Genomic DNA, 13,326 nt, shown 5'->3' on the forward strand with positions numbered 1-13,326 from the left:
AGTTAGGACCTTGGTTTTATATTATAATAATAATATGAATTTAAAGTATTCATTAGTTTCTAATTTTGGATTAAATAATAAGATAGTAAGATACCACTTTGTGAAACAACTTAAAAGAAAAAAGTTCCAAATAGTTCGGTCACGGGCCCCGGGGCCCATTTTTATGATTTAACGAGGGGCCAAGGGGTTCTTCGCACCCCTAGCACCCCCGGTTGTTGCGGCACTGAACATAATATATTTTATACAAATAGGTACTATAATTATATACTACTATATTATTATATATACTTGGTTTCCCGATTAGTTGAAAAAACAATGAACACAAAAAATGTAATAACGGTGATTGAAATTTGAAGGATCAAAAGTTGTGATTTAAATATCATGTTCTAAATCAATACATACAATAATTAATATTATATTAACCCTGTCGAATGTCATGACGTATATGTACTAGGTATATAAGTATAGGAACAGGCGGTGGGTGTCCCTCGGAGAATTAATAATTATTTATTTTACATGAAAACCGCTATATTACTTTAATTGTATGTTATCGGGTTATCCACCACATACAGTCGCCACATACTCACTGTATCAGAATATCATATCATAATGTATATTGTTTGCATCCAAATAAATAATAGCATTTCCATTTAGTTATAAATTTATGTTTTTTATATTATAATATCATTGGTATTTAAGCATAGCCGTCCCAAAGGGGGGGGGGGGGGCAAATGGGGCAAGTGCCCTTGGGCGTCAAAAGTATTATGAACTTAGGGGGCGTCTTAAAAAAAATAATAAAAAGAAAAATTGGGTATTTTTATTTTAGATATTAATTTTCTTTTTATATTGTAATATCGGAGATAAGTACATATCAAATTATATATTATACATATATGCCTTCAAAAATATATAAATATAAATATTATCTGTGATTGACTGTGAATCATGATTAAATATTAATAAATAATAATATTAGTTTATTACCCAAATATATATGTATAGGTATTAATATCATTAATTATCATTGATTATAAATACTAGTATTCAATAATAAACTCATAATCAATTTTACCTACTTCTAAAAATAAATCGAATTTGAGTGAATTCTGTAAATAAACATCGCTTATTCACTTGTACAAATGGACAATCTACAATGTTGACTGTAGTGTTGTCTGTTGTACACGCCACACACAGCAGCGCAGAACGTATTAGTTACGTTTTAGTAATTAATAATAATTACGTTATTACACACTTTTCTTAAGCTCGCTTTCACGTCTGTTTGTCTGTCTGTAATCAAATCTTGCGCGCTCGATTTGAGGCACTTTTTGACGATGAAAAATTTTGAAAATTGGTATAGACCTTGGTCTTGGATGACAATACAATAATCCGTTGTCATTTTAGGACCCGGACCTCCAGGTCGGCGAATAATTTTGAAAAATATCAAGAAAAAAAAATTGAAAAAAAAGAACTAAAGAAAAAAATACCAAAATTACATACTTATTTTACTTCTTTAACTGATACTGTAAGTACATAATTTAATGAAAACTCTTATTTTAATAAACTACTTTCATATAATATATCTAAACTTGAACTGATATTATTTAAGCCTAATACAGTAAATGAATATATTAACTATTAAATAATAATATAACTGACAGTAATACCTAAAAGGTAATACCTATTGACGATTTTTGAAATTCACAATAGTTTTTCCAAAATTGGAGAAAAATAACTTTAAAATTGTAACGTTAAATTAAAATATGAAAGTATAGAATATTTTAGCTACTATAGCCTATAGGCATCAATATTAAATTTAAGTGTATTTGGACTGGACAATAGTAGAATAATACTTCGTATTACCAAAGTACCAATAATTTATGAAAATTTGGAAGGTGAAATACTATGTTATTCTAGTAAAGACAAAATGAAAAATGAAACATTTATTCCAATCATGGGCGCATTGATCACACAGCTTAAGAAAAGAAATATGGCGTATACAGAATTGTATAATAAATTTGGTTTTTTTAGTGAAGTTGAAAAAATGAAGTCTTATGATTTAAGAAAATAAGCATTAGAACTAGTAAGAATGTACTCTGAAGATTTTGAAACAGAATTTGTCAAGGAAATTATTCAATTCAAAAAACATATTTCAAATTTATCAGAAGGTATGAAAAACATGTAAGGCATGTTAAAATACCTTAATACTCCATCAGTTATTAATATGACTTTCCCTAATGTTGAAATTGCCCTTAAAATTTTTGTTTGTATGCCATGCTCTAACGCGAGTGGTGAAAGATCTTTATCTGTACTCAAGAGAGTTAAAAATTATTTACGTTCATCTTTGGCAAATGAAAAAAACATCGGCATTATCTATTTTAAGCATTGAAGATGATGTTGTCCGAAGCATAGATTGGAATGATATTGTTGAAAAGTTTGCAAAACTTAAAGCTAGGAAACAATCCTTTTTATAACCCAAATAAGTTTTATACATATAACTCATAATTATATGTACTTTATGAATAAAAAGATTTTTTATAATTTGGATATACTGTACTATTATATGTAAATAGTGATATATTTCATTCTATAATGTACTCAGATTAATGAAATCAGTGTCAACTTCAAAAAATCATAAATGATTCATAAAAAATCAATTAAAAATGTGATGTCAATATTTTTTTGCGGGAGGGAAAGGGGCGTCAAATATTGTTGCCCTAGGTCGTTATTGGTGGTTAGGACGGCACTGTATTTAAGATAATCCAAAATAGATGGATTTGGTATATTTTGTAAATTTACGTAATACGAGTATATTGAATGAATGTTCTATTGCGGTCAGTTCATCTGCAGACTAACTAAATTACATGTTTGTGTCCAAAACAAGTAGGCTTTGATGAATCACAATAAATGTAATGAATACATTTTGTGAACGTGTCTATTGTTATACTTGTCAGCCACAGAAATGTATCGTATATATAATATACTCGTACAATAGAAGCCTACAACAATAATTACAAATTAAATTAAACTATACCCGAATATCTATTGTAACATTTGGTTTTAGATTAAATGTCATTTTTTATAATTGGCTTCATAATACTTTTTATATTAGAAATATTGTTAAAAAGTATCCTCGAGCATATTATTTTAATGTTCTATAATACCTAGTATCTACCATGTTCGATGCTTGTATACACGTGTTATAAATATAATAATTGATACTAATTATAGGTAATGCTCGATTTGAAATAATAAAAATAGGGACTGGGAGACATTTACTTTTAAAAAAGCTTCCTGGAAATTTTTTTATATCTCATTGTTCCGTTTCTATTGAAGCCGCACGCATCCAGTCCCATATTTTAGTTTAATAAAAATTTATAAATTTATAACTTTATAATTCAACATTTTAAAATATATAACTATATTACTTTTGTAAATAATTTATTTAATTGTTTTTTAAATTTAATTTAAACGTAAAATGTACATAATATTTACCGACTACATAATATTTATTATACCTAGGTGCTTACTTTTACCTGTTTTTTTAATTCTGAAAATAAATCATTTTGTGGTCTTTTTGTTTTGTTAACCATTATAAAGACAATATACACTGTAATTATAAAATAACAAGCTTTAAACTTTCAAACCAATAAAAAAACAAAAATAATATAAAAAGGGGTTAAAGTGACTTACGTTCAGGTAAAATACAATTCAAAATAACGATCAATGGTAACTTAAGACATATTCAATAGAACATGAATAATTATTAGTCAAGAAAATTACTAAGATACAGCCGTATCATGATTTCTGGTACAGGATGATAAACAAAAAGTTCGAAAACATATACCTATCATGCGATCTACTCAAAATTCAATAGTTGAGATATGATAAAACTTCTGAAAAGTTAGTTGAGGTTTGAGCCCTCTGTGTTCCCTAAATTTGAGCATGGCTATTAATTGGAATAAATATTTCTTTTTCTTATACAATCAATTTATTAATATTATTAGTAATATACTAATATCCATATGTTGGACACGAATATACAGTAAGATAATAATATTATGTCAATATAATAATATATTGTTGCGTATGTTGAGGAAAAAAATTCTTAAATTTTAATACTTTTTACAATATATAAAGACTTTATATGGTTAAAAAATTAATGAATTTACTAATTTAGCTTCCTCAGGGATTCTAACTTTTATATATAAATTTCATTTTAATCTATACCTACTCCTATATAACCTATATTTATTAATATGACTATCCTATTAGGTAGATATTTAAAGAACCTGTGCTTATTTTTTTTTTGTGCTCGATAAACTCAAAATATACTGAACTGATTTTTATGATGGTTTTTGCCATTATTTAAAGAATCTAAAGATGGTATATATGGATCAGTCATATTATCTACTGCAATATTGGAAAAATGAACAATAAAGTAGAAATATATACTCGTGGTGCCATCTGTTCAGTTTTTTTCCGGTGACATTTAAAAAATAATTTTCTTATAATACAACCAATTCACCACAGGGCATAAACATGAACAGCTAGCCGCGAGTGTCGAGTGTTCAAAATGTGCATGTCATTTTTAATAGGACAATTTATTCCCATAATATTGAGTACCGAGATGTATTACAGACTACAGTAAAATACAAATAAAATCTTTTAAGGAAAATAAAGTCGCAATTTTGTTATATGATTAACTATGAATTAATAAAATAAAATAATAAATGGAAAAAAATATTTATATATGAAAAATCATAAAAATCATAAAAACTTTAAAAAAAAAAACTTTGTCAACTAAAAATGAATATTCTAAAAACTATTATGCATGGTTTTTTAATATGTATAAAATTAATTAGAGGCTTAAGAAGCTTCTACCAATAATAATATACCCAAAATACAACTATCATCTCCTAAAGACACAATCAGATGCACCTTGAAAAGGAGCAAAAAAGCACACCAACTACTATAATATATGAACTAGGCATCTATGAATAAACTTCACCAAATCAAGACTTTTTTAGCTCTGAACCCGTACAAGACGAGAACAAATAATGTGGTCACGTATAAAAATAAGCCACACAAACAACACCCACGTTCACTTAATGAAGAAAGAACCAAGACCTTTGTGAGAATTCTGCAACACATCTTTAATATCTATAAAACACCTCCTCTTTGAATACCTAGGTATAGGTACTTGGCCGAAGTGAGAAAAGTTTTACCACAGCAGACGAATCTTGAAGATATTGTATCAATAAAAAACATTAATCTATTAATGTATTTCCTTAAGAAAACTTATAATGTGTATAACAGAATTTAAATATTTCACATATTTACACTATTATAACTATTATTATTCTTATTACCAAATTACATATTTTGTAATGTATGATTATAATGATGGATATACATAATATTATAAAGTCAAATATAAAATGCAAATTGTTTTTTCCCGGCTAATGTCTTCAATGTTGAAGCCGTAATAAACATATAAAAAAAAAAAATCTCAGTGTTTGTTGATTAGTGTATGTGTGTGATACTTGTAGCCAAATCTAAGGAACATTTTTAAAATTAGTAAATGAAACAATGGAAGGGGGCCTGAAAGCACGGTGATGAAATGCACATTTTTAAATCACTTGTGAAAAATGAGATCTTTAGCGCTAACTGACACACATCTGATGTGTACCTATTCCACGGAGGCTAACAAAAAATATTTTTTTATGTTCATCACATGTTAATGACATAATATTATGCAATGGTGAGCTAGCATTTTAATAAAATAATTTTTTAATATTTGTAAATGTAGATTGTGCAGGCAAATAATCTTTAAACGGTTTTCTCTTTTATAAAAAAAAAACCATGAAGTTATCAATAGACAATACAAAAGAAATATTTGTTCATGAAATGGTAAACTAGGCTCATTAAAAACGTAATGCGATAAATATTAAAATGTAGTATAGTCTTTAATTTTAGTAATATTTTTCTGTTTGGTGCTATAATTTATTCTAGTTTATGAACCCTATTAAAATAGTTTTAAAATAGAAAAACAGAATACACAGGAGGAGTGTACTGCACTCATTCGGATTCACACAAACTGGTGCATGAAAATGTTATTCAACAATTTATCGTAAATTTCAAATCATTGATAAATCATTGTATTGAAAAAAAATTGTGTGGATAAAGAGTTAAATAACACGTTAATTAAATACTAAACAATCATAAAAATATTATATATTTAAAAAATGTGTTTAAGATTTCCATAATTTGTTAATTGATTATCCGAACATTTTCTTAAACAGGAACCTAGCTTAATCTTCCACTACCTAAACGACGTTCCAGTCAATCTGCCGTTAATTACCACTTTCTCATGTTAATTACTAATAAAACTCTACATCAAGACTTAACCAATTAACTAAATCGCACTACCCTAATTTTAATTATAATCTAAGCAAAGCATCTATTCTAATCCTTTATTTAAACAAGAATCCACAGCCTCACTTACTGATAATGCACTAAGAAAGCTCAGAAGAAAATGACCTAAAGATATTTTATAAATCTGATTTTAAATTAAAAACTTCATTAATTTCCCAATGGGTGGCACTGCTGAGTTTCTTCCCATGAATGCTATATTTACAAGAATTATACTTTTGTCATTATGCTTACTTAATATTATGCATGTTGTATAAATTTTAAACTAATGTTCTTTAAAAAACAAACTCATTTAAGTATAATACCACTCTTTATAATAAACTGTAAAATTATTATTTTATAAAAGTGGTTAGATATAGTTATTAAGCCCAAATAACGCATCAATATGTTTTTAAATAACAAGGAAATAATTATATATCTATATGAATAAGGTTAACGTGATGAAAAAAAAAACAAATTTAATGTGCTAAGTATTTTATTTGTTTTTTTTCGTAAAGAGAACTTGATTCCTTCTGATTTTTAATGAATATCATAATAATGCTAACACAGTGTCTTAAATAATATTAAATTGAGTAGTTTGAATCTTAGTTGTATTTACTTTTTATCATACCATATGCCCTTTCAGCGACCATGATACAAGGCACATGACTGTAAGCACTAGTAATCATTGGCAAAACAGATCGGCCAACTGCTCGCAAATTAGAAATACCAATCACGTTCAGCTCACCATCAACAACAGCATCTGTGTCAGTTTCTAATCCCATACGACACGATCCAGCAGTACTTGACGTTGTAGACACCATGTATTTTAATAAGCACTCCCAGTGCTCATTGGTCTTTTTAGTGTATTTTGCACATCCATCGAGGTCAATATCTTCTAACTTCGCGTTTACTAAATTCATTCCATCAGATTTTTCAATTTTGGAGAGTAATTTGATGGCTTCGAGAAAACTTTTAATATCGTGTTTCTCCGTCAACATGTTGCCAATAATAATCGGACTGTCCAATGGGTTCTTACTTCTTAAAAGAATTTTGCTGGTACTTTTTACGTTTATTAAAGCTATTGTAAAAATAGAAATAGCACGTTCATAATTCAATTTAGCATACACTGATAACAAATTATCACTAAATCCAAACATTGATTTTAGTTGGCATAACTTTGAATAAGAGTTTTTAGGAATGTAAAATTGATGAACTTCAATATCAGCGAATGAAGATCCAGACATACCAGTGTTTAAGAATCCACCAAAGCTCATACCATTTGGTCTACTTAAGGGTCCTGAATGCCTAGCCAAGTATTTGAAGGCAATTTCTTCATCTGTTTGGTTACAAACAACTGATTTGTCGTAGGAGATAACAAAGCCAGTAAACACTGGAGTAATTAGGAAATTCTCACCTACTTTTAAGTCTTTGACCACTGGAACTTCCATTTCAGACAAATGCTTTTTAGGCCCAATACCTGAGGCCAACAATATCTGAGCAGAACCAACAGCCCCAGCACAAAGTAAAACTTCTAATTTAGCTTTTATTGTTAGAGTCTGACCGAATTTCGTCTGTACTTCAACTCCAGTCGCCTTCATTTCTGTTTTGTTTACTATAATTTTTGTAACTCTGGAATATTTCATAACTTTTAAGTTTTCACGGCCGAAAATTGGGCTTAAATATGCCTTAGCGGTGTTAATAGATCTACCGTTCTTTATTATTCCTTGCATTGAAACAAATCCAACTTCAATGTCTTTTTCGTTGATGTCACTTTCTTTTTTACAACCAATATGTTCGAAACCAGAACATACTATTTTTTCTAAAACGCTTACTTCAGTTTTTCGGAATTTGCTTACAGGGATAAGTCCACATTTTCCATAAATGGTAGTGTTTGTTTCAGTTTTTGTAATTGAGCGAATTCTTTCGACCTTTTTGAAGTAGGTCTCTGTTGTATTGTAAGACCAATTTTTTAAGCCTTTTTTAACAAGTGAGTTATATAATTGTTCACTTCCTCTAACATAAAGTTGAGCACTCGTGATGCTGCTTCCTCCTAAGCCTCTTCCTTTATGTATTTTCATATTACCTCCAATTCCAAATCCAGTTGTACTATCTGGTTGTATTTTGAACTGCCAGTCTGCAACACTATTTAGTGACCTGTCCCATAAGCTAGGAATTTGCGTTATAGGGAAGGGGTCCCCGCCTGCTTCAATTAATAATACTTTCCATTTGACATTTTCGGATAGCTTGTTTGCTAGAACGCATCCCGCATTACCACCACCGACAATAATAAAATCGAACTCTTCATCGTTTATGACATAACGCGTGGAGTCTTGGGGATATATGCTATCATCCATGAGTTTATAACGTTGATAATCCAATTGACTTAAAACTTCTCCTATTATACCAACAGAATTCAAACCGCTATCAAATCTAAACTTCCGGAATGTATTCAAATATTCATACACCGATACTTCGTCTTCTGATGTTTCTTCCTCTTCACTGTCATCATTTTCAGAGTCGTTATCATCAGGTTTGTCATCGTCATCGTCTTTATTCTCTGTTTTGTCATTATCATCTTCGGTATTCTCTGCTTTATCATTTTCGTCGTCTTTATTCTCTGCTTTATCATTTCCATCGTCGTTATCCTCAGTTGTATCATTGTCATCGTCTTTATTATCTGCTTTATCATTTACATCTTCATTATCCTCACCTTTATCATTTACATCTTCATTATCCTCAGCTTTATCATCTTCATTGTCTTTATCCTCTACGATTTGTCTACCAATTGAGTTTGACTTATTATTTTCGTCTCCATTTGAGTCTTCAGAAGATTTCGATTTATCTGATTTATTATAATCTAGTCTATTAGATTTTAAAATATCGTTTTTAGTGCTACCTTTTTGAATAAGTCTTGACTTAATTGTTTTACGTAGTTGATTCATTTTATAACTATTAATATTATTATTCATTTTATTATTATTATTTGATGTAAATTGATTAAATCGTCCGGAAGTCTTAACATTTCTATAATTATTTGTGATACCTTCACCATCATCTAAAACATTCTTTGATGTTTTGAGTTGATTGATTTTATGTTGCAACAAATTAGTTCTTTTTAAGTTATACAATCTACCCGTAGTTTGTTTATAATTTGTATGATGCATATTATTGTTCATATTATTACGTACTGATGTGTATTTCCTAAAATGTTGTGAATTTCCATTTATACTTTTTAAACCATCTGACCTTGCGATATTCTGTGTATTACTATTTAAATAATATCCATTTCCATTGTTTTGTACTTGCGTCATCTCACTATTGATAGACCTGCTAGCACTGCTACCAGATGAACTAAATTGTGCACCATTTTGATAAGACGAATATGCTTGGCTTCCACTAATTAACGTACCACTCAAGAGTCCTAAACGAATAGCTTCTTGTTCAGTTAATAACCTAGTTGTTGTTGTTGACATTGTGTTGGCCACGTATCCTTTTGGTATTGACAGAAATATGTTTCCATTGATACCCATGGTGTTTGTGCTTGACGTAATTGTTGTGCTCGTACTTTGTTGCATCGATTTTTGAAAGTCATTACCAGTAGATCTGGTCATGGCAGACCCAATAATTTTGTTCGCAATTAAAGGAATAATCTTTTTCCTTAAGACCTTTTTAGACGCCTTTTTTAGTGTTTTCTTCATTTTTTTTGAAAGAGCACGACTATGTACAAATGTTTGTAATTTCCGTGTTGACTGACTATCCCTGTAATCCAAGTCCTCACAACTTTCATCATTATACTCACTGCTGTCTTCTTCAGAGTTAGTGCTAATTTTTTCAAGACCTTTTTTAAGATCTTCAATTTTATTCTTTGAATTCAAAACATTGAATTTCGACGAAGTTCTAACAGTAGTTGAGGAAGAACTACTAGTTGAACATGAGCTGATTGATATTTTTTTTTGTTTTGGTTTACTCCAATAGCATGTTCCATTGCAAAGCCTAAAACAATCAATTTAATATTATTTTTGTTTATAATTATTTAATATTAGAAGTATTATTTTTTATGAATAATTTCACCCAGAATTTAGAGTATAAGTACAGAAAACATACTTATATAATATTATAATTCTGTATTCTTTAGCAATTTTATTTATTTTAGATCATATATCAACAACACGTAATTTGCATACGTTCACTACACTAGATACACAGCGAAGAGATGAATGTATTGATTTTACGATGATGTTCTTTTGTTATTGTCTAAAGTCAATTTTTGTAGCTTTGAAGAATCTTTAATTTTTCAATTTAAGTATTGTTTCTGGTAGCATATGAGTTCTAGTTGCTACTTTAAAAACACAAAAGTTAAAAAAACCAATAACAGAAGAACTAGAATATTTACGCAGTACAAGTTTTCAAACAAATCGATTTTCTTCCTTTATTGTTAATCAATAATGCATAACCTAAGCTACTTTTTTTTAGCGATTTTCAATGCAATTTAAAAAATATTTATACTAATTTTAAGCTATTTAAACCACCTACCTAATAACCTATTCACGGTATTTAGTTGTATGTGGTACTGACCAGTGGGTGCAGTGGTTTATAAGTTAATAACAATAATTGTATACGATATAATATTATAACAATTAATGCCTAGTATAATATATGCAAATTGTTTGATGAAATTATAAAATTATAAAATATCCCTAGAAATAAAGACTGACCATCTCCATTTAAACCCATTTTTTGTTCGTAATGGTTTATGATTGAATTCAATTTGATCACATCAGTTACTGTGACCTAACCTATAGACACCTAGTTGATAGTTCCTGAATGATGAGGTACCAAGATTCTACACCAACTGTACAGTAGAACAACCTCTCCAGTATTTTTCATATTTCGTGCCAATGTTCTTTTTTCCATTTTTGTTGTTTGTATATTATACTTTTTATTTGTATGTTATATAATATGTGAAATAAATTTTTTTAAATATTTTATTGTCATTAAAAAGCTGACTATCGTTAATTATACATAAAAGAAAAATAAACAATTATTCAAAATTATTGAATTACTACAAAATTACTTTTTCGTAATAAATATATTGAATGTTCAGTAATATTGAATCATATAAGTTGAAATATATATTCGATGACATTGTAATTAAAATTATATATTTATGTAATTATTATATACTTCTGTGTAAATAGTATCGAAAAAGTTGTAAATCCTCGCGAAAAGAATGACTGTATGTTTTTATAATAAATTACAATATACATTTTTTTATTACATTTGAAATTTTCTTGTTTTTTCAAAATTTTTAGTGCATAAAAATGAATAAATATTTAGTAAATTTTACGTACAGAGATAAATGGTAACATTATATTATAATATCTATCTGTAAATGATTTATTTTTATTCATACAAAATTTAAAAACATATTAAACATTCATAGCCCACGAATAATTTATTTAATGTTACTGTTTATTCCTCCTAAGTTCATCTATTAAAATTCAGAACTATTTTTTCGATGTACATAAGTTTATATGGAGGGATGGGGATGATAATTTAATTATTAGAATGACTCAAATTAATATATTAAGCATTTATATAAAATATTAATTAATTTCAGAAATACATTTTTGTTTGGATATTATTAAAAGAAAATATGATTTGAGTTAAAAATGAATTAGTTTTAAAAAGACTATTTATTTTTGTAGTCTGAGTAGTGACTATAGTGTTCCTCATATAAATTTGAAATTATCATACTTGTTGCTCACAGTACAAAACATGTAGTGTTATTTATTATTTATATTTATTTATTTTATATAATTTCAAACACATAAGTAGTATACAAAAATTATAATCATAATTTTACAATGAATTTTCAATTAAACATACATTTAATAATATATAAAGTCATCCAATACATTTTTATTAGTATTTTAAAAATATAAACAATATAAATTAACTTACTGAATGGCCAAGCCGATGATGATCAAAGAACGAAGCAAATGGCCCATTGTCATTTTTAAGGATGATGACACCTAATACTTCCAACTGTGGGTAATACCAGTATTTATAGTACTTTATTGAATTAAATGTAATTATTTTAACAGTTGTCCATACGCTCATTTTATGTAAATATGTCCATTTAGGTGTTGACAATAAAAATAAAAAAAAGATTAATGCGCATCATTAAACGGACGAAAGTCCAACAAATGATTAATGTGTTTTATCAGGTTTTTCTAAATGTTACGTAGAAAAACAGTTTTAGTGAAACAAATCCGTCGTAAACCATTCCGAAATGTGTATCGATTGATTTGCGAAATGCACGAGTAAATAATGGACCGGATTTTCAACAAAAACAAATGAAGTAAAGAAGTATCTAAATTAATTAAGTATCAAATTTAATTATTTTGTACAACAGCAATAAAAAAAAAAAAAACGATCGAATAACGTTGTACTCGTGTCGTTTTAATAATATTAAAGTTACCCAGTCAATAGAAATACGTGCACGCTAAACATTCTGTAATGGAATTAATTCAATATCATCCTCGGCTCCAGTATAGGTAGGTATGTGTTTAATGTTTATATATTATCACTTAATAATAAGTGCCCTGTTAATTTTTCAGATATATTGTCATAATTAATTACGCCATGTGAGTCTTTTTTCCCACGGCTAGTGTGTTCGGCTGTAGAAGAAGAATTAATGTTTTTCATCGGTCTACAATGGATAACAATCGAATAAGTACCCACTACCCATATAACTATATAAGACTATATTTTTCGAAGACAATAAATTTTAGGTGAAAAACATTTTATGACTGCGATCGTTACACTGATCTTTTCCTAAAAGTCTTGGGAAAATGTACACTTAAACTCTTGTTGAAATGTTATTTCCAAATAAACGTATATCGTATA

General features: G+C 28.2%; 1 protein-coding gene and 1 long non-coding RNA gene across 2 annotated transcripts; one reads left to right on the forward strand and one right to left on the reverse strand.

Annotated features, from left to right (window-relative positions):
- Positions 1–6,889: 6,889 nt before the first annotated feature.
- LOC100159632 lies at positions 6,890–12,505 on the reverse strand. The gene is made up of 2 exons (XM_001949497.4): positions 12,379–12,505; positions 6,890–10,407 (listed from the first exon to the last, which is right to left on the reverse strand). The coding sequence occupies exons 1-2, from the start codon at positions 12,429–12,431 to the stop codon at positions 7,017–7,019; spliced, it is 3,444 nt and encodes a 1,147-aa protein (XP_001949532.1). The 5' UTR covers positions 12,432–12,505; the 3' UTR covers positions 6,890–7,016.
- Positions 12,506–12,645: 140 nt separating this feature from the next.
- LOC107882275 lies at positions 12,646–13,326 on the forward strand. Its single transcript, XR_001678665.2, has 2 exons — positions 12,646–12,974; positions 13,038–13,326. It is a non-coding gene; the product is annotated as an uncharacterized LOC107882275 (long non-coding RNA).

The sequence above is a fragment of the Acyrthosiphon pisum genome, chromosome A3 (assembly GCF_005508785.2).
Source record: "Acyrthosiphon pisum isolate AL4f chromosome A3, pea_aphid_22Mar2018_4r6ur, whole genome shotgun sequence".
NCBI classification, from domain to species: Eukaryota; Metazoa; Arthropoda; class Insecta; order Hemiptera; family Aphididae; genus Acyrthosiphon; species Acyrthosiphon pisum.

Bases quoted from the DNA above. Each gene is read 5' to 3' on its own strand.
- LOC100159632 (XM_001949497.4), bottom strand. From the start codon at position 12,431: ATGACAATGGGCCATTTGCTTCGTTCTTTGATCATCATCGGCTTGGCC. The intron at 10,408-12,378 runs GTAAGTTAATTT...TGATTGTTTTAG, and splicing joins ATCATCGGCTTGGCCATTCA to GCTTTGCAATGGAACATGCT.